Genomic DNA, 26,047 nt, shown 5'->3' with positions numbered 1-26,047 from the left:
GAAACAAAAAGTCAACAACTTTTTTGAAGTGTCAGGATTGCAATTTTTTTGCTGTTATTCTCCCTGCTATCCCAATAACCAACTGTACTGGTCTACCAGAAAACTATCACACTTCCAGTACTGGGCTGTGCCAGGGAATTTGTCCACTTCAAGTGGTTTTTCCAGCAGCTTCTTTCCCATTGTTTGAAGGACTCAAGTTTATAGGACGTTTGTACTAAGATCAATGGGGAAAAAAAGATATGCGTGTATATCCCATGGCAAGAAGAAAAAAATAAGCAGCATACAATCTCTGGAACAGAGTCACAAAATCCCTGTTGTGGACCAAGGGGGTTGGTGAATGGCTTCAGGTTCTGGGAATAGAGAGCCAGGAAGCAGCACGTAGGGAGATTAAAAGAAAACAAAGGGATGTGCAGAGAGCTGGGTGCATGTAGCATGCTCAGCTTTCAGAAGCAACAAAGTATGCAAACCTCTAGCGATAGTTATTCAACAGAATATAATGGCTTTTCCAAGATCACTGTGGTCTGCAGCTTGCAAAGAAGCAACCAAGCCACCAGCAGAGGTCTACTAAATTCATCAAACAAATCACAGGGTTTTATAAACTCTTAAAAGTACTGTGGCACACAGTTGTATTTTTTATTATTAAAATATCAATACTATTTCTGAAATGTAAATTGTCCTGTGGGTTTATTCAACAGGGAAAAAAAAAAAAAAAAAGAAAAAATAATTGAGCTTTTTCAGTCAACCTTCTAGAATAAACCAATTTATAAAAATGCTACAAAAACTTGTTCTTTCCAGCTGCTGGCTAAGAGACAGGCAAGAAAGTCAAGCACCAGACTTGCCCTTCTACAGTATCATAATTCTGCAAGAACTGTCTTGACCATCTCTGCAATACTGTTTTATTCCCCCAAGCAACACCATCTTATTTTGGAAAGATAATGAGAACTCACAAACATAAACTGATTTAAAAATACATAGATCCTATTACTTTGTGTATGAGATTATGAGGTATGAGGGTTTTTTAATAAAAATTAATTTGCACTGAAATAAGGCACCCAAAAGCAATAATTATTACGTAAATTCAAATGGATTTGCTTACAGTTCTAAGAAAGCCTATTAAAAACCTCATTCTGGTATATGCTTTGCTGAATGAAAGCAAGCCAAACAACTGGCCATTGCTTCAAAACAAAACCTCTTTATATTAAGGTTGCAAATGTGTTTTATAATAAAAGAATATTAGAAAAATGTATTATGAGTATCCTTATTATGCTTATGGTTTAGAAATAATTACTTTTAAAAGTCAATCTCATTTTTCTTTTTTCTTCACAGTCACATATCAACATTTGAATACCAACAATAAAAGGTAGTCATTAACAATCGATGTCTGCTGCCATTTCATCAGGTCCCTCTGCCTTGTCAGTTCAGCACAAGAGCTTTACCCACTGCCATACACAAGCAGTACAGTCGGTGTTTGTTTTACAATGAATTTTGTTGTATTTTAACTATCCTATCCATGTTTTATCAACTGCTCAGGGAACAACAGACCTTCCATTTGGCTGCTTCTATTTGGGATAAACTTGGGGGGAAATAAAATGTTTGTTTGATTTCTAACTCTACTAGAAGGTAAAATGGGAATATCCTCTGCAGAGTGAAATAAAGCCATAAAACTTTCACGAAGGCATGCATGTGAAAAGTGATGACCGTTTGCAGAAAAGGTATCTCGGATGTGTCCATCAGAGCAGAGGAATGGCTGACATCCATTCTCTGAAAAATGTGGATTTTCAAATGCACGGTGGTACCAATACTTTGCTGCAGGATGCTGACAGCCTACGCTCCGTTGTTAGCCAAGGAAGGAAAGACAAGGAAGCAGCAGAGAGGTAAAACTTGGGATCTAGTACTTTTTTTCCTTCTGGAGGATGGCAATCTTTTAATTTCTTACTACATCTCCTACTAAAAATGACACAGTGAAGTTAAGCTACTATGATTTTATGCTACAGTAATTTAATTTACTGTTAGAGAGATTTATTCTTTTTAAAACTCTCCAGATTTGTACTTCCTGAAAACAAATAATTTCAAAAACAAATGGAAAAAATCCCAGTATTTCCCCCATTCTCTCAGGCACTTTGATATCAACCAATCACCATACCAAATCCCTAATTTGGATACAGAGGCAAATAAAATTGCTGAGCCACATGTAGACAGAAAAGCTCACAAGCCAAGCATATATACAGCAGCAGCTACATGGGTGGCCCAATGAGGTAACCATTGCGACTCCTTTGGTTAATGCAGAAGTGCATAACTCTGCCTGGGGAGTCTAATCTTCAGACAAGCAAAGACAAGGCTAAAAAGGCCTTGTTTAAAGCACTACTGATGCACAGCAAAATCTGAAATACTAACTTCACTTTTCTGGGAACCTGGGCACTCTCTGAACTTGCAGAAATTAAAAACCCCATCCCGCAGCTTCCCTGGCTGCAGCAGTTCCTTTTTTTTTTTCAAATTTTAATTTTGTCCTCTGATTCTTTGAAAAAAGTATTTCCTGCTCTGCAGGGTGACAGCCTTTCCACATGAACCAGAGCCCTGTCTGGTGTGGGAAGCCTGTGGAGTCGCCCTGCTTCAGGGGACATGTTTAGCAGGAAGAACTGCAGGGTTACACCTTTCATCAGGCATCAGACGTGACTTTGCCACTGACAGCCTGCCCAGCTCCGGCACCGCATTGCAAAAAAGCAAACAAACCAATTTTCCTGTATAACTGATATAAACATTCCCGATGTTTCATCTGGCAGATCCACACACAAAGCACTTCAACTTGATGCAGCGGTGATTCATTGCCATTAAAAACACAATTTTTCACCCAACTTCCCAGATTGATTTATTATGGAGTCCTAGCAACCCTTTATTTACTTTTTAAAAATTTTTGGAAGCTTCTAGATAAATTTCGTCCCTTTAACACTACAGGACTGAAGTCATCGCAGCATACTATGTAAATACACTGTTGTTCTTGACCTAAAACCCAACCCCAGATTTTTCTTTAGGCCTTGCCAATGTCAACATCTGCCTTTACTTTCTTTCTGTCTACACTCTTTCTAAACTATTGGTAGAGCAGTCAACAATTCTTCAGTGCTGTGTGATTCAGACCTGATAGGCACAGGATTAGAGACAGCACAGTAAGGATTTGCTCCCATCATAGCTGTGCTAGTGTTGACAATTTCCAGAAAAACATACTACTCTAAACACAAGACAGAAGGCAATGGTAACCCAAAAATAACAACATTGGTAAAAGGCAAAATGTAGAAAGTGTGTTTTGGGTTAATTTAGTTACTACCACTGCTTTGACTATATACTGAAGACTTAAAACCTAGGGATTATTAACTACACCTACTAAGACGGGAACGATGATGGGGTAATGCAAATATTCGCGGAAGGCTGAGTTCAAGAATGCAAATATACCTTACCTGCACAAGCTGTAAAAGATAATGAAGAACATCATCATCTTCTAAACTTTCCAGTTTTTGAACTGCCATTGCTCGGACATTTTCATCCGAAAAGTTACAGTCCAGAAGTTGCATTGTGAGTCCAACATCTAAAGTGCTTTGATCCCAAACTTCCTTTTTAGCTAGCAACTGGTATGTTTTGGCCACTATTTCTTGTTGTCCCCATTTCACAGAGCTAAGCAGCTTAGGATACGCCTTGGGGTGCTTTATGCTTTCATATCTAAAGTGCCACAACAGTTCTTTGTCCTCAGGAGAAAGTGGATTAAGTGGGTCAGTTGCTATGATCTCTTCAAGTTGCTTGCGAAGCTGGTTGGGCATTTCAGCTCGTGTCCTATCCCCTTGGGGGTCTGATGTTATCCTGTGCTTGGGCAAAGCAATTGGGTGACAATATTTGTCCAGCACAATAGAGATAGCCATTGAGTTTTCTTTATCCGGGTTAGTTGCTGATGTGAGTTTGTCTGCATTGATACTTCCTTGTTCTTCCCCCTTGCCTGGAATTTTCCACATGTGGAGCACATACTCCCCACTTCGTAGCAAGAAACGGTGATCTATCAACAAGAGATTTACATAATAGAGAAGCTGAGTTTTGCATTTTGAATCAGAGTTGGGGGATTCATGTGACTGAAGGTTTGTCTTTGTGGACAGTCCCTGTGTTTTGCCGCAGTATATCTGAAGATTCAGGAGGGCTCCTTTAGGCAAGTCCTTGATTTTGATATCAAACTCCAACCAAATATTCCACAAAACCTCCTCAGTGAAAGGCTTCGATGAAGTCCTCCTTTGTGAAAGGAGCTGCTGCCCATGTTGAATGTTAGCCTCCACAAACACAGTAAGATCAGTATTTCTCGGTAAAACTGGGATATCAATGCCAATTATTTTCACCCTAAATTTCCTATTACAATCCCACAAAGAGATAGTGAAGACTCTCTCATGATCTTTTCCGTCTATTGTCAATTGTTCATGATATCCTGTAACTCCTGTACAGTCATCCACCAAGGGCCACTCTTCCTTCTGAACCTCATCCTCATTTGGGTCAGGGGGATTGTCTAAGACAAGGTGGATTTCTTCCCCATTCTTAAGGCACTGTCTTATCCAGTGAAAATCTTTGATCGGTGTCTCTCCAGTAATGTATTCATCTCTGCCACAAATCCTGAGAACAAAATCCAGTTCACTATGATCTTCAGGAATGTCCATCAAAGACTTTTTCTTCGCCATTTTTGTGAAAAAGCTGTGGAGAATCGTATCTGGAGTGTCATCTATTGACACTTTAATTTTTTGGCTAGTTGTTCCTCTATGTATAATTATGAAAATGTTATTATTAGTGATCTTTTTAAATAAATATTCTGGGAGTGGCTTAGATGTTGTCCAGGGGTGCATTGCATACAATTTAGGATCTCTACAGGCTACCTCTATCATTCGTGGAGTGACTAATCTGCGACGGGTAAATTCTAGTTCATCATCATGCACGTTGCTTACATCAGTGACATCATAACCAATTAAGTTGTTAAGCTGTCGCTGAAATTCCTGAACTTCTTCTGATGGTTTTTGTTTCTGGACAACATAGATCTTGCCTACCTTTTTCTGTAACACTTTCCAGTACAGTATGCAGTCCAATGTCTGTAATACTTGATGTTTATCATAAATTTCATACCATTGCCCTTTCTTCTGATACTGCAGAATAAATTGATCCGGGGTGAATGTGTGGTAGAAGTCTGTGGTTTGACTAATTTCTATTGCACGCATCCAAATCTGTGCTTTCATTTGCTCAACTGTACAGTTGCCAGCTATTTCGAGTAACATCATTTCCGGTACTTTAGTATGTTTATTGCTTGTAGGTAAAATGAACTCAATGGATATCAGTTCCATTGACGACAAATTACTAGATGTACAATGAGGTTTCATTCTTCTTCTCCTTCGTTTGTTTTCTTCTCTCATAACAACAGGCTGTTCATAATCCCCCAACTCCATGCCAGAAGAAATCTAGCAAAACATACAAATACTTGATTACTTTCTCATTTACAATTTTCTTTACTCTTATCTTTTAACTCTTCTTAACTAAAATCACAGGCCAGTCAGAATCCTGCTACATATACACTTTTTATATCTCCCCTTCCCCTTAATTTCTGGTCATAAACACTTGATTTACATAAACCTCTTCAGACATAATCTATTCAATTCAATGCCAAATATAAAAAATAAAAATTAAAAAATCCTCCAATGATTAAATAATTAAAATAGAGCATTTAAACAGCCTTCCCAGATTTCACTGAGGATAAGCAGTCTGACTATATATTTCTTCCATACTGATTTGTTCTTGCTTCTATTTGATCAAGCAGTGATTTTTCTGCTGCCTCATCTGTTTTGATGCTGCTGATGTTAACACAAGTGGATTTTCATAGAAATCAAAAGACATGCTATTACTGTGTATGAGCAGAATGCGATCCCACCGAGCTCCAGGAATGACAGAAAGTAACAAAACAAGCAATTTATTTGCAGACTGGACAGGGGTGAGCCTATTCCCATTTTCCTCTGCCTCTCTTTTTAGTGGTGAGGAATAAGGACTTACACCAAAAAAACGCCGCCAGGATTCAAAAGGCAGGGACTACTTCTGAAGACATATTTAACGTGCATCTAAATTCAAGCCTGGTATCATTAGATATGCTTCTTTTAAATAAATCAATTCACTGATAACATCAATTCATTTTAAAAGTAAATACTTCCAGTATAAACTATTAGTTTGTTACAGAAGAAAAAAACTCCAAGCTGATGCCGATTTATTATCCTATACATCAAATCACACCTAACACACCTGCAAAACAACTTCGAACGCAAGTAGCCTATCTTATTAGCTTTCAGTAAACAAAAAAATATTATTGCTTACAGTTAATCTCCATTGAACAATATTAAAGTGGAAGTTATTCACCGAGAGCTTGGAAGAGGAAGGCAGTGCCGACTGAACGTGCTCACACAAGCTAAGTCACAGCAACATACGGAACTTCCTTTCCAGACAATGCTTTTTACACATAAAATCTTTCTCCAACTGCTGGAAAAACCAAACCTAATGTAATGATGCCTTAGCATATGACAAAACAAAAAGATAAAAATATAAAAGGTTAAACTGAGACAACATAGCATGCTAACTAAAATTTTTGTCAAGTTCCGGAAAGCAACAACCGTGGACACACCACCTCTATAACTGACAAAGCACAAGGAAATATTACCTGGTTATAAAATAAAGGCTGAATTGCTGAAGTCGATTCATTTGTTTAATTTCTGAAGTTCCTATTTTTTTAAAGGAAGATCATTCACACAAAAAATTTCTTTGTTTAAGCTGTTCTGCTTTTCTTGCTCGCCCTCATATCCAGATGCAAAGGAAGTGCTGCACTACCAGGAAGGAAGTTTTAACCAAGTTGATTATACATATGATTGCTCATTTTAAAAAAAGTCAGAATGCTTTTCCTGTCACAACAGTAAAAATACACTAACAGTACACCAGAGTAATTTTAACACACATGCATAGAAGACATGCTTAAAGCCTTTTAAAAATAGCTAAGAATAATCCAGGCAATAAATCCAATATATCCAAATAAAACATTTTAAAAATGAGAGCCTAACTACTTTATAAAAGAGTTAAATAAAAATAGTATATAAAACACAACGAAATCTGCAATGTTTCCTGATTTTTATTTTCATGGTAATAGCCCTTTGAGGACTTCCAACTTAAATTCATTAGAGTTTTTTAAGCCAGTCTCCATACAGGGATCACATGGAGATGGTATCTGCCAAGGATAACCTCAGCAATAGAACTGCTGGGCAGTCTTCCTCCTAGTATTTTTAACTCATCCATTTATGATCACAAACACACAGTGAAATCCACTAGAAATTATGACTTAAAATTTGTGAAGAATTTAAACAATGGACTTTCAACCCTAATTCGTGTGGTTAGCTACAACCTGAAGTGCTGTTCCTTTCCTAAAAAAGAAAATCCCCACAGGAAAAGATTTGGGAAAACACATACAAATCAGAACGAAAAGACAGAAAAACCTCTCATCAAATCCTTTTTCCTTATGTCTTTTCCAGGGAAAAACTGAGCATTTTGAAGAGCAATAAGCAGTGCACATCCTACAGCACTAGATATCCTACAGCACTAGATATCCTACAAAAATGATGACTCTTGAGAAGAAGAAAAAAATATGAAACAACTGAGAGGTCCTTTTGCAACAGTGAAATGGTGGTGTTTTGTGTTTTTTTAACATATGCATGCCTCCTATCTCGTAAGACATCTTTCTTATTAAAAAGAAAAAAAAAAGCTCCCTCTGTACTGGCAAAAAAATCTGATAGTCTCTTACCTGCCTCCAATGTGCCACTCACAACCTCTGAAATAAATGTTTTGCCAAGGATAAAAAAAGAAAATAGCCTCCACCATAGACATAGCTCTTCTTTCTCAGAGCATCATTTTGCTTGGTAGCTAAGATTGATTTCTTTTTAGAGGTTATGTTTCTCAGGAAGTGAGTTTGTGGAAAACAGTCTGTTCTAGCTCCCTCCACCTTTTAGAGCCAGTATTTGAAATTTCTTAAAGAAGTGGCAAAGTTGCCCTGAACATTTTATCGCTGCCATGGAATCTACCCGTCTTGGCCAAGACATCTCCAACACTAATCCTCTGCGCGTGTGCAGCCTGTCAGCATTCATCAGCCACAGTCTCTGTGGCAGCTGAGCACTACACATCGCTTTCCCCTCTGGTCCTCTTGTCTGAAAAAAGCACTCAGCTGCCGGAATTTTCATGCCAACAGGCTACGTATGTTTTTCGCAAATACCCCTCGTTCTAAAAGTCGTTGTGCTGACCCTATTAAGTAAACCTGGACTCATCAGAGTTTCATTGGATTTTGCCAGACCTAAGAAAGCACGCTGGTTTAAAATGTCCTCGTCTTGCTGCCGTATACTATGCACTTTAATCTTTCAAACACATATACGCACAAATATCCCATCTCCTGCTAAGCTATTCTAGTACTACTCCATTGATCAAGACCATCAAAATCAAACCAAAGGCAGCATCTCTGCCTCGTGCAGCAGAGAACTACCCTGTACACTGATGAACGAATGGAATTGTTTGACACTTTGATCCACTTAAAAAGACTGTGAAAGGTTCAAATATTCCCCCATGAACTGCATCAGATACAATGCAAAATGTGTGGCACTTGTGTAACTGCCCATACAAGACTGTCTCATCTCCCACATTCATTTCAGCTGTGACCTGCCATGCCACTTCACATGTCCAACTCCATCTCCAGTTCAGCTCTGACCTCTCTTCATCAGCTTCAGAAGCCAACTCTTGGAGTGATGACTGTCTCTAATCTGTCTCTGCAATGACAGACAGAAAAGTGTCCCCATTCTTAGAGTGACACCAAATTGTATCTATTTCCTGCTAATCCATGTATAGGCATGGCAAAGTCGTATTTCCTCATGCATATGCATCAGAAAACTTGGATGTTTGTAACTGAAAATCATTTAAAAAAACTTTCTAAAACCTTTGTCAAGCCTAAGTATTCATGTTTCTATACTACTGCAATACCACCAACAAAAAAGGTAAGTCTCACTCTTTTTTATTTCTAATTCTAATTAGCCTCATCAATTCCAAATTTCCCTGTATCAGGAGAACTGTCCTACCACTGGTCCACGAATCCTGATGGGGTGCAATGGAGTGGGAGGTGGTGGGCCTGTAAAAGGTAACTAAGAAAAGCAAACAGACTCGTCTTTGTTTCCAGTTGTGTTCCTATCTCATCACTCAGGTCAGCAAACTGATCATAACAACAACAACAAAAAAATTCGGTTAATTTTCAGCTGGATCAGTTCCTTAATCTGACTCACCACTTGCAGGAGTGGCAGGGCAGGGAAGGGAAGAGAAGGGAAGCAAGGGAATGGAGCCAGCGCAGTTTAGGGTAACTGAGACTGAAATATAATTCACAGCACGCTTAGGAGATAAATTGTTGAGTAAACTTGTTAAATGATTTGAGAACACTGGTTGAAAGGTGCTTTAAAGACACAATGTGGTATTATCATGAATTACTTCATATATTCTGTGACAAAAAATTCAAGATATCTCAAACTTCACTGCTTTGTTAGGACTGTGTTAGCGTTTTACCAGTTACTTATTCTTCACCAGGTTTTTTTATGCTTATTTTGTTCCTGCTTCATGTGAAAACCTTATTTTTAAATTATTCTTTTCACTTTAGTGTGAACTCCTTCCCAGACAACATAACCTGCCAGAAAATAGGTACTATCGGAGTAAGAATTACCTGGTGCACACATTATGCAAATATAATAATAATCCATTTACATTCACAGTTTCAGATAAAGTTAACTTTAAAGATAAATTAAAAAAAAAAACTACCACAACATGACCAAAAGTTTTCCAAGCAGCATACTACATCTACTTGCCAGCAATGTCCTGTAGCAGGAGGTCGCTTTGCATTTGCTGGGTAGGAGTACAGTATATCTTCCCTGCATCTACAGTGATCGAGTGCTGAACTATACAGGCACAATACAGCACTAACATGTTAAGCACGAACACAACAACAAAACCCACTTTGCTCAGTTCTTTTGTCAAACCCTCTAGCAACTCCTAGCTCTCACGGGAATTAAATCCACGCAGCTTCCCATTAGCAAATCAACTTCACAGATAATATAGTCACATTCTTCATCAAAAAGTATACTAATCAGCAGATACAGCTGAACATCTCCGTCAGGAGGTTGCACAGTGAATCAGACTGCCATTCTGGCTGTAATGTTTTCAGGACCCCCCTGCCTTCCCTACAGACCTTTGGGCATTTTGGTTCCTACACTAGGTGTCTCTTTGGGGGTGCTTCTGGAACAAACTAACTTCTACCTGGTTCCAAAAATTTAGATAAGAGTTTTGGCGAAATTCTAGTTAACTGGAGTTATACAAGTGATGGGTGATCTACCTTCAAAGCACCACTTCATGGAGTTTGAAAACACGGAGATTGCAGCTATGGCTCCTGCACGGACACGCTATTTGGATACTGCCCGTCCTTTCAACTTGTGCCCAGTTTTCAAATAATCATTAATGGTGTGATCTAATCTACACCGACAACCAACTCCTGAATGCCCTCAGCTATTATTTCAGACGATTTGTGGTGGGGGAAGGTTTTATGGTCTACATGTACCGGATAGACACAAGAGGTTATTATTTGTTGGATGAGGAAATACAGTTATTTATTGTTTAAAAGCTGTGTTGTAGCACAGCTGACTCATAGATCTTAAGACCAGAGGGAACCGCTACCACTGCCTAGTGTGATCCTTCACTTTGCATTGTTTTATTCAACACACAAATAGTTTCCTCAGCAGGTTTTGCATCAAAACTGTAACTCGTGTTTGGGCCAGGATGCGAGCCGGGGCCAAGGCCGCAAGGAGCGAAGGACCGGGCAGCGTTCGGGGGGCTCAGCCTTGCCTTGGCCACGGCAGCGCTGGCTCGGGTCAGTCACACATGCCCCGCTGCTGGAAGGGGGCTCTGGGCGAACCGCTTCGCCTGCGCCAGCCCCGGGAAGCTCGACGCGGCGGGGAGCTGCGGGCCGGGGCTGCCTCCCTCACCCGGCCCACCGGCCGGGCCCCGAGGCCGCGCCCGCCCCGCCGCCCCGCCGCCCCGAGATGGCGGCCGGGGCCGCGCCGCCCCGCAGCGCCCGCGGGAGCGGCAGCGGAGTGGTGGCCGCATGAGGGCAAAACCTCGCCGCGTCCAGTCCGGCCGGGCAGCTGGGGACCGCTGCCACCCTGCCGCGGGCGCGCCCGCCGGGCGGGTCTGCCCACCGCCACCGTGGGGAGCCGGGCCGCACCGCCCCGGCCCTGCGCCCCCCCGCCGCCACCTGCGAGCCCGGGCCTCGGGCAGGGCCGGGCAGCGCCGGCCTGGGGGCAGGGTCCGCCGGCGACCCCCGCCGGTCCCCGGGACGGAGCTACTCACCGCAGCGCCGCGGCCGCGGCCCCGGCTCCGGACAGGTGTTTTCCTCAGCAGGAAGCGGAGCGGGCCGGGGGCCGGAGGGGAGGCTCCATGGCCGGCGGTAGGCAGCTCCGGAGCCGCCGCCAATCACACGCCGGGCAAAGAGGGAACCGGCTGTGGGGCCTCCCCGCCCCGCTCGGCCGCCGCCGCCCGGTCCCGCCGCGGCCCCGGGGCGACCGGCCCCCGCCGCTGCGACCGGCCCCCGCCGCGGCCCGTCGAGCCGGGCGCCCGGACCGGGACCCTTCCCCCGAGCGAGGCGGGGGCCCGGGGAAGGGGCCGGCGCTGGGCCGGGACGCCCCGCAGGTCTGCGGAGCGCGGTGCCCGGCCCGGCCGCCTGGAGGCAGCGGGCAGCCCAGCCGCGGTCCGGGACCCGCTGGCCCGGTACGGCCACATCAGCCGGAGTGGGGATATATCCGCTGTTAGGGTACAGCACCACAGCCTTAGGGTGGTTTAATCACCAGCACAAGGCACGCAGGACCAGTCCGGGTGTCAGTACAGGCAGCAAAACCTCTCTGGAAGCAGCTTCACAGAGATGTTCATGGCCCAGGGCTCCCTTCAGGCTGCTGCTGAGCGGCCACCACCTCTGGCTGCTGGTTGCCGGAGCCCACGGCCGCCCGGCCAGGCCCGTGCTGGGCCCCGCTGACCACCAGTCCAGCCCCACACGGTAAGGCAAAGGCAAAGTGACTTTGTCTAAGCTGTCCTCAAAAACCCCCGGTGATGGCAGTCTGCTCTGGCGTGCAGTGGCCTTCTCCTTCGGAAAGATTTTCACGCTGATTAAATGTCTACTTCTACACATTTAGCCTCTTACTTGTTCTTACTTGTCTTATTCTTTTTTTTTTTCCAGCTCCTTTTTGTTCGAAGGTGCTGTATTCTTGTTTTCCTGCAATTTTCCCATCTCCAGACTGGGCAGTCCTGGCTCTCTCCTTTTAGGTCATGTTCCTTAGACCTCTTGCGAGCAATTCCTGTAGCTCGCCTCCAGGCTCTTGCCAAATGGGCCATGTTGTTTTTGGAAGGCACTGCTCAAAACTGGACATAGTAGTACTCCAGCTAAGGCCTTGCCAAGGCTGCCCACAGCAGGAGGATTAATTCATCAGCCTTATGGTGCCAGGACTGCAAATGCAGCTCAGGCATAGCCATTCACATCCAATTCAAACAAACAAACAACTCCCCCTCACCACTCTTTCCCCACCCTGGCTGCTGGCTGTTTGGCTCTGAACGGAGCTGAGTGTTTGTATCTCCGCAGCTCTTTTTTTGGAATGAACAGCAAAACTCTTTCCGTGATTATACTGAGACCTTTTTTGACCCTGATCTTGCAAGGAGCTTGACAGGTGAACCATGTACAGCACGGAGCCCGCACACCCACCCTGAAAGCCATGCTGCCATAAGGTTACATCTTCAGGGAGTGCTTTGCAAGACCATAGGTTGCCACAAAGACTATAAAAATGAATTTGATTTTTCTAGGTACACCTCATTAACTTCCATAGAAAGAAAATATCAGAAGGAAATAACTAGTGTGTTACACATACAGATGCTATTATAAAAAGTTGGATAATTGTCATTATAGCAGTAAGGTTCTTTTGACTTAAAAAATCGTTTGCATGGCAACGTTAAGAATCATACCAGCCTGACGCAGAAAGTAATTGAGAAACTATTGTATAAACACAAAGTTTCAAAAGGAATATATGTTACCCTGAACTGTGGCTGTAAGAAATTGTAACTCTGTACTGGCCTCAGGTTCCCCTTTTTACAAAGATGAAAGCAAAGTAAAAACCTTTAACAGCTTTCACGTGATGTGTGTGCAGCATAGGGGAAACACAGTGAAGGCTCATTCACTTTGTGCTTGGTTTTGCCTGAAATAATGGGTAATATCAGTCATGGAAGTTCAGTTTTGCACAGCACATGCATCGGTGAATGCTTTAGAAGACATTAAAAAACCTTATCAAAATGGGAAACCTTTTGTTGTTGTTGTTGGCTGGATCCCCAGATGGATCATTCCAGGAATGCAAGTGTAGCCAGTTTGGCAACTAATCCTGTTAAAATCCGTGGACTTTATTTGGGGATGCACAAACGTGGAGATTTGAGCAGCTGAATAAAAAAGACTGTCATTTGTCAAAAGACAATTATAGAGGGAATAATTTACAGCCAGAGCAAATGACACTTTTCATGTTGACTTCAGCCAGAATTGTATAATTATTTTTTTTTTAAAATAGCTATCAGTCAGTATAATGTTATTTGCAATGAAAGAATAAATTATTTTATATTTGAGAAAAGGAGATAAACTGAAAATCTTTGTCTTTTCAGTATTTAGTAAGTTAATAAAATATTAAATTTTTGCAGTTAATCTTCAGCTCCTCTATATACAGCACAATTTTCTTTATTGCCTTTTGTGGCAAGTCAAGTAATACAAACTTTCCTGTTGCCAAGGATATTTTTCTTATAGGTTGTATATTCTTTGACAATACACATTATTTTATTACTGTTGATTTCCAAATGTGACTTAAACCTTTTCCCATAAATTATCTGTTGGTCTTTTTTTTTTTTTTTTCAGTCAAGAACAGCCTGTACACTAAATTGAAAGGCACATTTTACCATATAAAAAATGGAACTTTAAAACAGTCAGGAATACCATAGCTTAATGAAGGAAGGTGAAGAACACAATTTGGTATTTAAATGAAGCTGATTTAGTCAAAATTAGTCATGCAAAGAAGCAATCATTTCGCTAATATAATCTTGTGGGGTGCAGTCAAAATGCAATTATTTCCTTTCTCTTTCAGCTGTAATAAAAATATGACAAGGAATTGCTGTCATGATCTTAAATGGGAGTTTTGGAGGCTGGGAAAATGTAAGATGGTATCTTTTGTGTCCTCTGCACACTCAAACATCAGTTTTTATGTTGTTTCTTGGAGAACTGCGATGAAGAGTAACAACCACATTAAATGCTCAGCAACAACTTTATATACTGACAGATGTTGGAACTGGATGTAAATGTTCTGTTGTCATTGACAGACTGGGTTTGTTGCAATTTAGGAAATATTATCTAATAGTTTGGGTTGATTTTTTATTTTCTATATTGCCAGCAGAGAAAAAAAATTACATGCAGAAGCTTTGCAGGTCGTGTACCAACAAAGCCAGAGCCTATTAGCCTAATCCCAGCAATAGCCACGTTCAGGTTTGTAATTGCTTCCTTATGTAAAGAAAATTGAAAACAACCATTGTGGGATACGTTGTGCTTCCTGATGGAATGGTACGTAGCTTTCTCCTTTCTTGCAAAGTTTGTAAGCTGGAATTTTCTAACTGGGTTGTATGCACTTTATGATGCATTGAGTACAGGATTTAAAATAAATTGACAGAATCCCTTTATTTTACAGCTCTGCTCTGAAAACTGATCATGTAAATATGCAATCGGTTGTGTTAACATCACTGCAGTTGCTTTGTCCATATGCACGATGATATGGTAGCTTTGGTATCAAAAATAAGTTGTTTTTTTCTTTGTCAACAAGCAGAGGAGGAGCAAGCTGGATTTTAGTTTGGCTTTTGCATCATGTTCTAGGTACAGTGGCCGCTTGTGTAATGGATATAACTGATAGGCAAGCGTTGCCTGCAGATCTGTCCTCTGTTCACAGCTTTATTTCATGGCAAAGGCAGCCCATCTCTTTTCATGCTGGTTCTGGGTCATTGCTTGGGGAAGCAGTCGAAGGCCCTGGGGGACTGGGGTTGGATCCAGAAGAAGAGCAAATTAGGGCTGGGCTCCTGCTGCATCTCTCTGAAAGGATGCCAGCAGACAGCTAAATCCTCTGTAAGATGTCTCCTATGTGAGCTTGCGTTACCAGGGAGAGGCATCCAGGGGAACGTTTTAAGATCTGCTGCGCATGAAAGTAGCCTTGTGGCCTGATCCAGAATGATCTCTGAACCTCTGAGTTCAGACTCAGAGCAGAGTCAGGAAAACTCTAAGGAGGAAAAGAGGAGTCTTGCCTATCTTTGGTCCCTTCTCCTCCAAGAAATACCCACTCTTTCCTTTTCTCCCGCTAGGTCGGTGTTCCTGGAGATCAAGATTCTGCACAAAATCCGTCACTTCAAGCATCTAAAGGTTTCAAAACAGGAAACAGCAGGTGTTCAGAAGCCTTCTGAGATACATCTGCTGGAGGCTTTGTCTCCCATTTTACTGATTTAGGCTCTTATACTTCAGAATAGGTATTTAAAGCACAGGGGTGGGAGTGCAAGCTGTTTCCTCCGTACCACATACGTACACACATCAGCTGAGATGTAAAACTCACGTAATACCTCTTACTGGCTTGAATACCTATTTTTGTCTGTTCATATGTGAATGAGTTTGTCCTCGTGGTAGCAGACTGTGTGTAAGCAGATCTTTAAGACCACTGGTTATTCATGAGGGGTGAGGAAACTCATGAGTTTTTGTGGCTGCTGTCAGAGGTCTCAGTATTAGGTGGTGATGCAATATTGCATCATCTTGTGGTGCTGGGACTTGACAGAGGAAATGAAACAGGTCAGAAATAGAAATGTAAAGAAAAGGAGTTCACACTTCCCACAAGGCCTCTAGTCTAATAGCATTATATTAAGTACTCCTAAATATAAGATACAGATAGGATTTCCTCAGTCTCTGAAAGTTTCTGACACCAAAAATAATGAGTCTAATTAGCTGCCCAGAGACTACATTACAAGGTTTCTCTAGACAAGCTCTCTGAACTGTGTTGCTGTGCTATCTTCCTGTCCTGATATTTATTCCTCTTAATCTTTGAAAATTTGCTCAGCTGTATGCTTGTTTGTTGGTGCATCCTCTTGTCTGTGAGGAAGTACATACATTTGCATTGCATAAGAGTTATGTAAGGGCAGACTTTTATCAGAGGATTTCTGTATTTTTGTTGTTGTAAATGAGTAATGTAAAATGCTTTCCCTTTGAACTACCTCATTGCCTCTCTCTGTATATATTGAAGTAACATATCCTTTACACACAAAAGTGTTTCTTACCAGAGTTCCAGGCACCCTGCAGGCTAATTGATCTGCTGTCATAACACTTGCAGTATTAAAAAGACATTCAAGGAGGAACATATTTGCTCCACAGCATTTAGTTGAATACAAAGAAAGCTCTTTTCCAGCCTGATCTTTTCTGGAAACATACCCTTAACCTTCTCCAACAGCTTTAACAGGTGGCTTTAGCAGAGTGCCCAGAAGATCACCACATTTGGGTTTTTTTGGACTGAGTAAGAGGATTTTGTTCCAAAGTGCTGGATCCCTTGTACGGGGAGCCTGTGGGCAGGTCTCTTTCTTTCAGGAAGGAGGCTGGGGATCCTGTCTGGGTGCTGGGGATCCCATTGGGGTGCCGGGGTCGCATCTGTGACAGCATTTCGTACACAGGAGATGGTATGAAGACAGCATTATGCTGTGGATATTAGTGCTTCATCATGGGGCAGTCTGGTCTGTATAGATGGTCCTCCATTGTCTATGTCTGCTAGGGATGGTTAAAGGCAAACATGGGAGCATTGCCCAGATAGAACAGCTGGTTTTGCCAGACATCCCATGTATTTTAGGATTCCCAAATATTACATTACCTATACAAGGCATGTCCCTATACTTTCCTGCCTGCAGTGGAAAGACAGGGCTTTCTGGCAAACTTTTGTGAAGCCTCTTTAGTCTTTTCTGTTTTACAGCACAAAGCCTGAGCTATTGAGCTATCCTGGTCCCTCGTGGAAGGCAGTAACTGCTGCAAAGTGCTGCTCAGACCCTGCTCTTCACACACTCCCTGTGCCCAGGAAAGTAAGCTATGCCTTATTCTCCCTTGATCTGCAGTTCTGCACCCCAAAGCCCAAAGGGAATGTAGCAAGGTCTGTCTCTGCACCGTGACTCAGCCAGAGTCACACCACCTCAGGTATCAGCTAGACAGGTGTGATTGATAGAAACTTTTTATGTCTCTTATTTTTGCAGTTAAAATGTGGCATATGACCAGATCATGCTTTCCAGAGCGTGGAGGACACAGTGATCCCAAGTATGTTGGTCAGACTGATGTACCTCCAGCCTTTGTTAGGCCAGCTTGCCTGCATGCAGCTATGTGGCTGAAAATGGGCAGGGCATGGATTTGGATCTCTTTATAGTTGTTCGTCTCATTGTCTATCAGCTACTGAACAGACATAGCCCACAATATTAATCTCTTGAACAACATTCAGGGTCTTTCTGATGCATTTCAGAAGCTACGGGAAGTATTCCTAAATTCCCATAATAAGGCAGACATGCAGGAGCCTTGTGTTTCATGCCAGCAGGGAGCAATTGTTCTTATCTGGGAAGCTGATGTTCTTTCCCAGTATTTTCCCCATGTGCCTCCAATAACAAAATGCTTTGGCTGAGATGATGTGATTTTCCTCCTCGAAGATGGTGACCTAGTGCTGGATAGACCAGATGGTGGAGTCTTTCCAAAGTACAACAGGAGCCCAAAAGTGTCTGGTATGTTGACAAGAATAAGGATATGGAGACGAGGGACAATGGGAGGATACGAGGAAGGTATTCCCTCTCTAGTCTCAGATGATCTAAAATACTCCAGATATTGTCCTTGTACTCTTCCTGGATTTCATTAAAAAGAAGAAAATAGATGTGTGGAAGGTGAATCCCTGCTATGTCCAGAGGAAGAGGACAGGAGGACACCATGGAGGAATCATTGATATTAGGGATGTGTAACAAACCCAAATGAATAAGTGACTTTGAAGGCAGCATTTTGAAAATCCCTCAAGAAGAGGTGATTCTCCTGACAGGCCACAGAAGGCAACATGGCAGAGCTTGTTTTAGGCACAGAAGTGTGGTACTGGGATAGCAGGCGCTGCAGGGCCTGCCCCTGAGGAGTGCCTGCAGATGTGGTAGGAAGCTGGTCCTTATGAGCGAGGATGGTGAGTACCGAATCAGTGCTGCAGAGCTGGCCCTGAGGAAGGGTGATCTGCCGGCACAAGGTAATTTAGTTAATGCACGGTCAATGCACAGGGAAAAAAAGGTATTATTTTAGCATTCCCTGTAGTTAAGGGATGAAAAGTGTAGAGCCAAGAACACTGGAGGTCCAGAAAGGACTGGATTTTGTGCACACAGGGTGCACGTGCAATGGTGGCAGCGTTTGTGTTGGCAGCCATTTCAAAGGGACTTGGCATTACCCCCTTATCCAGCCTTAATTCCATGAAAGGAGGAGTACAAAAAGCAAGGATTCTCTTCGCTAGTGATTAGGAAAAAAATCCAGCTGTTTGAGTTAGTCTGATAATCCCATTTAAACAAATTATGTATGTTGAAACACTGGATTTCTGAGATAAGCAGTATCTGTCACAGGGCCTGCAGTCAGGGACAAGGGAAGGTCTTGTGTTTGATGTGCTTGGGGAGATGCATGTGCAATTTCTGGCACTGTAACTTCCAGGAAATTGAACACAAGTCTGGATTCAGCCCATGGAGGAGGATTTAAATCAGCCTTTGGAGGTGCAGATCTATCTGTGATGACATTAGCTGGCATGAACCTAGGCCTTTCAGCTGTGCTGTTGACCACAAACACTCTGTGACTTCTCTGTGCATAAGCTTTGGTACGTAACCTCTCTGACTTGCCATCCCATCAAAAGACATGCCCCTCACCCCCAATTTTCTGCCAAGGCAATTTAGAGGGTAACCTGTCCCAGGCATGTACCTTGCGTTCACCCACTGCAGCAAGGCCCTGACCCTTCCCCAGGCATCAGTATGCTGCTATGACACCATAAATAACGGCAACAGTTGCCTGGGCAAAGGTCACAAAATGAAGTCGCTCCTACAAACTTTTGCTGTCCAGAGGCGTCCTTTCCATTTACCATCTCGCTACGGCTGCCGCCGCCCGCCTGCGTCACCGGCCGCGGGTGTGACGTCACCATCCGCCAGTCACGCGCCGGCATTGCGTCATGCCGCCGGGACAGAGGCGACCCTGGTGCTGTGGTGACACCTGCTGGGCCGGCAGGAACATCACCGCGGCTGCGGCTCCGGCTCCGCGGCGCGTCCCCGCCGGCCCGCGGGCTCCCGGCCGGGGGACGGGGCGCTCCTGTCGCCCTGGTCCGGGACCGGGACACGCGGGGTTTTATCCGTGTACCGCCACACGGACCTGTGCGCGGTGGGGCAGGGCCTGGGTGTCACCGGGGGGGTGACAGCGCATCCCTGATGCGACAAGGAAAGCCCCCGCCTCAAGGAGCCTGAGCTGCTGTGGTGATGGGGCTGAGGAAAACATGCTGAGAGGAAAACTATGCCTTCTATCCAGGATGTTTAAAGAGTGCGTCCTCTTCCTTCTTATTTTCATGTCCCTTAGAAATAAAAACTGGAAGCCAAAGAATTTTTATGAGGAGCCCTTGGAGCCGATGGATCTGGGTCTTCTTCACACTTCCAGTGTGATTGCAAGGAAGGTCTTTGGCTTTCTGTTTCCTCCATGTTCATCCATGGGATGTGGAGAATAATATTACCAAAGTTACCCATGGGGCTCTTCTGTGTTTTCATTCATTAATATCTGAAGTAATTTAAGATCCTTAGGGTATGGAAATGCAGGAGCACAAGCACTGCCCGTGCTTTTGTCGAACCTTTCCATCAGCCCTGCACTCTCCCTTTGCTCAGCTGTGCATTGGCTAGACTTGAGGAACTTACATACTTTATTTCTCCTGCTGTCAGAACCAGGTAACCACCCCAAGCACAATGAGCTGCATGAGTGATAGCAGAAATACTGCGCCTGCCATACGTGACACCAGACATCAGCTCCAAGGTGTTAAAATCCTCTCCCTGCGCCCAGCCTAGCCTTTTTCCTCAAACCCTCCGCTTTTGTGCAGCCACCTTCTCAGGTAAAAATCTTTGAAAACTCCTAAATGAAAGCCACTGTCACTCCAGTTATTAGACACAATGGGATAACTATGACAGAATATTATCTGCGAGAATATCACCATGGAGGATGGCAAAACTCTGCACCCTCACAGCACCAGCGGATCTGACAGGGAGCTGATGAGCCAGCTTCTATTCAAGCTCATAAGATAATAGTTATCCCTAACACAGGAAAGCAGAGTACAAGACAAAGTTATTATTAAATTCAGGTGTAAAGATCCTAGTCAAGATATTAGCAAAAGAGATACAGCAAATATTATCAAGTTCAATAAAAGAAGCCAAATGGTTATGAAGCATAAATACTTTTCCAGTAACATGAGAAGGGGATCAAGTTACACTGTATTCAAAAAAAGAGTAAGAAAAGCATACCAGTAGAACTGCATGCTGACTTATGAGAAATGGTATTTAAAAAAGGAGAAGTCACAGTTTCTGGAGAACAATATGAAGTTGAATGGTATGCAGTCAGCAATATTGAGTTTCAACAGTAGGCTTTTATGGAGCAAATTGAATGTTTTAAGAAACCCCCAGCTTTAAGTTGAAAGATGAAAATTTAAAAAGTTAGACCTCTGTCCTGGTTTTGGCAAGGATAGAGTTAATTTTCTTCCTAGCAGCTGGTGTAGTGCTGTGTTTTGAATTTAGGATGAGAATAATGCTGATAACACACTGATGTTTTTAGTTGTTGCCAAGCAGTCAAGGGCTTTTCAGCTTCTCATACTGCCCTGCCAACAAGAAGGCAGGGGGCACCCAAGAAGCTGGGAGGGGACACAGCCAGGACAGCTGACCCAAACTGGCCTAAGGGATATTCCATAGCGTATGATGTCATGCTCAGTATATAACTGGGGGGTGGGCTGGGAGGCAGGGCAGCTCTGAGTCTTGCAGAGCATCGACTTTGAGTCATGAGAAATTGTGCTATCCATCACTTGTTTTGTATAGTCTATTATTATTATCATCATCATCATCATCATCTTCCTTTTCTGTCCTATTAAACTCTATTTATCTCAACCCACAAGTTTGTGGGGTTTTTTTTTTCTTTTCCATTTTCAGTTCTCTCCCCCATCCCACTGTGGGGGGAAAGTGAGCGAACAGCTGTGTGGTTGTTTTAGCTGCCTGCTGGGTTAAACCACAACAACCTCCATTAACAAGTTTTAAATACATTTAGAATAATACCAAAACTCAAAAAAACCCCTCCTTGGATTAAAATGTTTTCCAGAAAATCCGTACGGCGAGGTAGAAGCACGACCTGACCCTTTGGAGCTGGTGGTGGCACTGCCCTCCCTGCCTCCCTGTCCTCAGTCACTGGCCACAGGAGAGGGACTGTATTTGCTAAGTTGCAGGTGGTCTTGACCTTTCACTGCTTAGAAAGAAACCGCAAATACCAGTGAGGGCACAACAACTTCCAACAGGGAGAGCTGGAATTCACTGGGAGCCTCAGTGCAAGGGACAGCTGGGAGATGTGGCTCTTTGGCACTCGATGGGCTTAAGCTGAAGAAAAGCCTGCTATAAAGTTTGTTTTCTCCCAGAGAAAAGAAAAAGAGAGGAAAGCAGAGAAGCTGGTTGTTTCCCTCCAGAAAGAGAAAATATCTGCCATTTGGCTTGGTTTGGTTGGAGTGGGTGTAGCTTGCTGACATCTTCAGCCAAGGTCTTTTCACATGGCTCCTGCCCTCAGTCCATTCCTGCCAGACACGGGGACAGCACAGGCGATGAGCTGTCCTGTGTGGGGGAACAGATCTTACCGTGCTCAGCCACTCTGCCGTGACAGGAGAGCATACAGCTGGGCTGAAGGCAGGATGGTTCTGCCTACACTAGTGAAGCCAATGTCATCTGTATTGCTGCTGCATGCAGTCATCTCCAAAGTACCTATCAGGAGAAGGAAGAAATTTATGCACAGAGGTGAGGTTAAGGGATCAGTGACGTACAACGGGCATTTAGGAGGTAAATGATTCACACGGGCTGGGCAGGGATGGTACACAAACAGGGAATGTCTTGTGCTCACAGCCTTGTGGTGATGAGTGGTAAGAATTCAGATGAGGACGTTTCAGACTGCTGTGGAGGAATTAATATAACGCTGTGCAATGAAGAGGCCATATTCCCATTCCTTTTCAGTCAGTTGTCTTATTACTGTTTGTCTGTTGTTGGTTTATGATACTTCAAGATAGGTTGCTATTTTATGGTTTGGATTCAATGTCTTACATTTTCTATAAGTGCTCATACAGCCACATGTCACATAACCAAATCCATTTGTTAAGAAATTCAGTGTTAATAAAATAACCTTGATATGATTGGAATCTTAGCAGGCAGACAGCTAGCCAGTTGCAAACGGCTAACTACAAATGTGTATGCTGAACTCAAAACTGGATTGCAGCTGATTGGCATTAACTGAAGCATGGTATCGCAAGGGTGGCTTTAGTTTCAGAGCAACACTCAATGTAGAGAGGTTTACTGTGCATAGGCGGATGGCCCAGGACACATCTGCCTGTCCTGGCACACAGGATGACCAATTCCAGGGTTTTCCAGTGTTTCCTACAGGTAACCAGAGCGAGTATCTGTACAGCACCTGGCCCTGGTTGGCCCCCATTCTGTCCAAAAATCTTTAGGGAAGTGACCAGCATCTGTTCAGGGAGATATCTCTCTTGTTCTGCCTTTGCTTTGTGCTGATCCTGATGTCCATTCATCCTGGGTGAAGTGTGACGACTGTCTCATTAGTGGCCTTAAATATTTTTCCTGCTTGTAGTGGATCCAGAAGAATTCCCTTGTGACACCTCAGTACAGCTGATGTGTAGAAAATGGAAGAGTACATTGTACATGAGTGCCTGGAAAAATACAAGAATGCCTTCCTGGGGTACACATGCTACCTACCTTAGCTTATTTTAAACACAAATTCAGGGCATCTGAAACTAGAAGGCCACATTTTTTTCTTTAATTGAAGAGTTATGCATTTTCCATGGGCATTTCAGCATCTAACTTAAAAGCCTAAAATAAGTATGCGATTACATCCTTCATTTGCTGCATTAGGACAAGACAAGTTGGGTATTTTTGTCAGCCTTCTACGTTTCTATTTCCTCTTGTTAAACTACTTTGTTCAGCAGGTACTACCTTGTATTACCATGTTCCCAGTTAAAACTGGTTATGGTAAGAATCTCCTTTTATTCTTTTTTCCCCCGTCTAATTATAGTCTTTGAGGCCTACTTATGGGTTACAGCAATCATGACAGATGCCTTTTACCAATATTTATTCCTTTTTAAATTAGTAAGTGCAAAGTTTGTAAACAAAAATCACAAGTTTCCCGATAGAGTTTAGTTTTCACATGCTAGAGGGGAACCCTGGGCCCTGTCTCTGCCATGGTTCCCACCCTCAAATTAGGTCCACCCTGTTACAGAATCCTTCAGAACTATAATTTTATCTAGCTGTGTAATGTTAATTATTATTTTCATCATCATCAGTACAGCAACTGCCACTTATGTACCTGGAGGAGGATCAGCATCTTCAGGCTATCCTCTGAGCTTAATCCCAGAGAGACAACCAGGCTTCTCACTAGTACATCCAGACCAAGGCCTGATCCTGTGGTATGATTTCATTTAATAGTGCTTGGTAGGTTATTTTCAGCCATGAATTTGTCTAATTGTTCTTTGAATCATGTAAGCTTTTGAAACCCATGGCATCTTGCAATTAGTTCCACAGCTTAATTATGCACTGCATAGAAAAGTATCTCCTTTGTTTGCCACTGGAGAATCTGATTTTATGCCTTCTAGGTCTCATATTATGAGAGGCAGCACATAACCATTCCCCATTTGTCTTTCCCATGCACTTGTGATTTTCTCTTTCTGCCATAAACCTATTTTTCTCAGGCTAAAAGCCCAAGCACTCATTCCGTGTACAGAAACCATCCTATGGCTTCTTCACCATGTTACATTTCCTCCTCATAACTTTCCTAGGTCTGCTATACCAAAGCTATTGCTAAGACCTGCACATCGTATTCAAAGGGGTGCACCACAGATTTATAGCCACATACTGATATTTTCTATTTTGGTCTCCTGTCTTTACTAACAATGCCTTTTCACTTAAATAATGTATCACCTGGAGTTGTTTGCCCGTTGGAGAGAGCAGGATGTTTGATCCGCAGCTTGCTAAGTCTCATGCTACCCAAAAATTTAGGAAGAGTTGTGACAACAGATGCTGGGCAAGAGGTACCCTCAACACACAGTCCAGTGCTACACCAAAGCCAATGAATTCAAACACAAGCACAGAAGGGATTTGCCCCTCGCTGGCTGGCTATGACTTATCTTCTTTCAGGAACTTTGCTTGCACGCTGTGCAAATACATACTTAGCAAAGGGATGATTGTAGTGCATACTGCTGCCTACCCAAAACTACTGCCACGGTGCTTTCCAAGCAGTTGCCACTGTAGTGCAAGGAAGGCCATGGCCATTTAGAGGCATCACATCTTTTGTATAATGTTTGTGAAGCTAAGGACAATGTTTTCACCAACAACAACTGCAAATGTTCCTTCCAAAAACAAATGATTGAACTGCATATTTCTGGTTAACCCACTGCGGCACATCCAGTTTCACTATTGATCTCCTCCTCTTTATAATGCCTTTGTCCCTGTGCTGTGCACTGGATACATTTAGGCCATGAATTTGTGGTACTAGTATTGTGGTCTATTTCTTCATAAAATGAGGTTCTTCTGGACTATTGCCCTTAGCCTCTCTGTAGGTCTCCTTAACACACTTTACATTCTCCTTGCAATTCCTTCCAGAGTAAACTAAACCCCAGCTGCTGGTTTCCAGACCATGTTCATCGCACAGGAGACCCACACCACTCCTGTGCAGGCAACGTTTGTGAATGCTAAAAATTCACATGGGTTAGGGGAAGCATGAGCACAGTCATGGAGGAGAACTCTGTGGCCTCCTAGTTGGTCCAGAGCAGCAGCACTCCACCTAATGCGGATGCTAGCCCAGCTGCTGGCTACCACTTCCCACCACCTGTGATTAGAGGATCCTATCTCCCTCAGCATCCAGCACAAACAGAGGAAAATGGAGGCATGTATGAGTAGACTGGAGCTTTTTTCTTGCACCCTCACTACCCTTGCACAAGGAAAGAAAAGAAGGCATCACCACAGCACTCCACAATTTCCACCTTGCAGCTGAACTTGCAGGACTTCTGTTACCACTGCTGGCTGAACCTCCACCAGTACCACTACCTACCCATGTCAAGAGGTGCACTCTGATACAATGCAACTCACTCTTTGCCTGTAGACAAGTGGAAAGGAATGGCATGGTTTGTTGACAGGTGAAAGAAAAATGAAAAAAAGGGACAAAGAAGAAAATTAAAACAGATTGAGAGCAGGAGGAACTGTATGCAAAAGAAACATTATAGAGAGAGGGAATGAAAGGTGAATGGGTTTTGTTTGTGCTACAAAAGGAGGCAATAAGTGGAGAAGCAGTAGCTGAGAACGGTAGTGGTGCACATAAGAAAACAAGGCTGCCCTTGATAGCCCTTGGGGGCATAGAAAAAATTTTGGGAATGGTGGGAGTTATTTCTTCAGGTGACGATTGTGGGTTACGCTGTATTAAGGTATTGGGTGCAGCAGTAGTCACAGAGTCCTCAACTCTTCCCAAACATAATGGGAGATGAAATTTCAGAAGATGCCATATAGTCTCTGCCTTGGTGATATATTTCATGCAAATACAGATTGTATC

General features: G+C 43.2%; 1 protein-coding gene across 4 annotated transcripts in view; it reads right to left on the bottom strand.

Moving 5' to 3' along the window:
- The window catches only part of PIK3CG (phosphatidylinositol-4,5-bisphosphate 3-kinase catalytic subunit gamma), a 35,847-nt gene extending 23,954 nt beyond the window's left edge, over positions 1-11,893 (bottom strand). Inside the window, exons 1-3 of one of the 4 annotated variants that reach the window (XM_054812714.1) lie at positions 11,455-11,893; positions 6,707-6,864; positions 3,450-5,465 (exon numbers count right to left, since the gene is read on the bottom strand). In XM_054812714.1, the coding sequence (XP_054668689.1) occupies positions 3,450-5,453 (2,004 nt within the window). In that variant the 5' untranslated portion in view covers positions 5,454-5,465; positions 6,707-6,864; positions 11,455-11,893. Of the gene's footprint in view, positions 1-3,449; positions 5,466-6,408; positions 6,537-6,706; positions 6,865-11,454 lie in introns of those variants that run through there. The other 3 variants (XM_054812728.1, XM_054812704.1, XM_054812720.1) reach the window with 3 other exon arrangements.
- Positions 11,894-26,047: the final 14,154 nt, after the last annotated feature.

The sequence above is a fragment of the Grus americana genome, chromosome 1, assembly GCF_028858705.1.
Source record: "Grus americana isolate bGruAme1 chromosome 1, bGruAme1.mat, whole genome shotgun sequence".
Classification (NCBI taxonomy): Eukaryota; Metazoa; Chordata; class Aves; order Gruiformes; family Gruidae; genus Grus; species Grus americana.
This window is presented reverse-complemented; position numbering and strand designations above follow the sequence as displayed.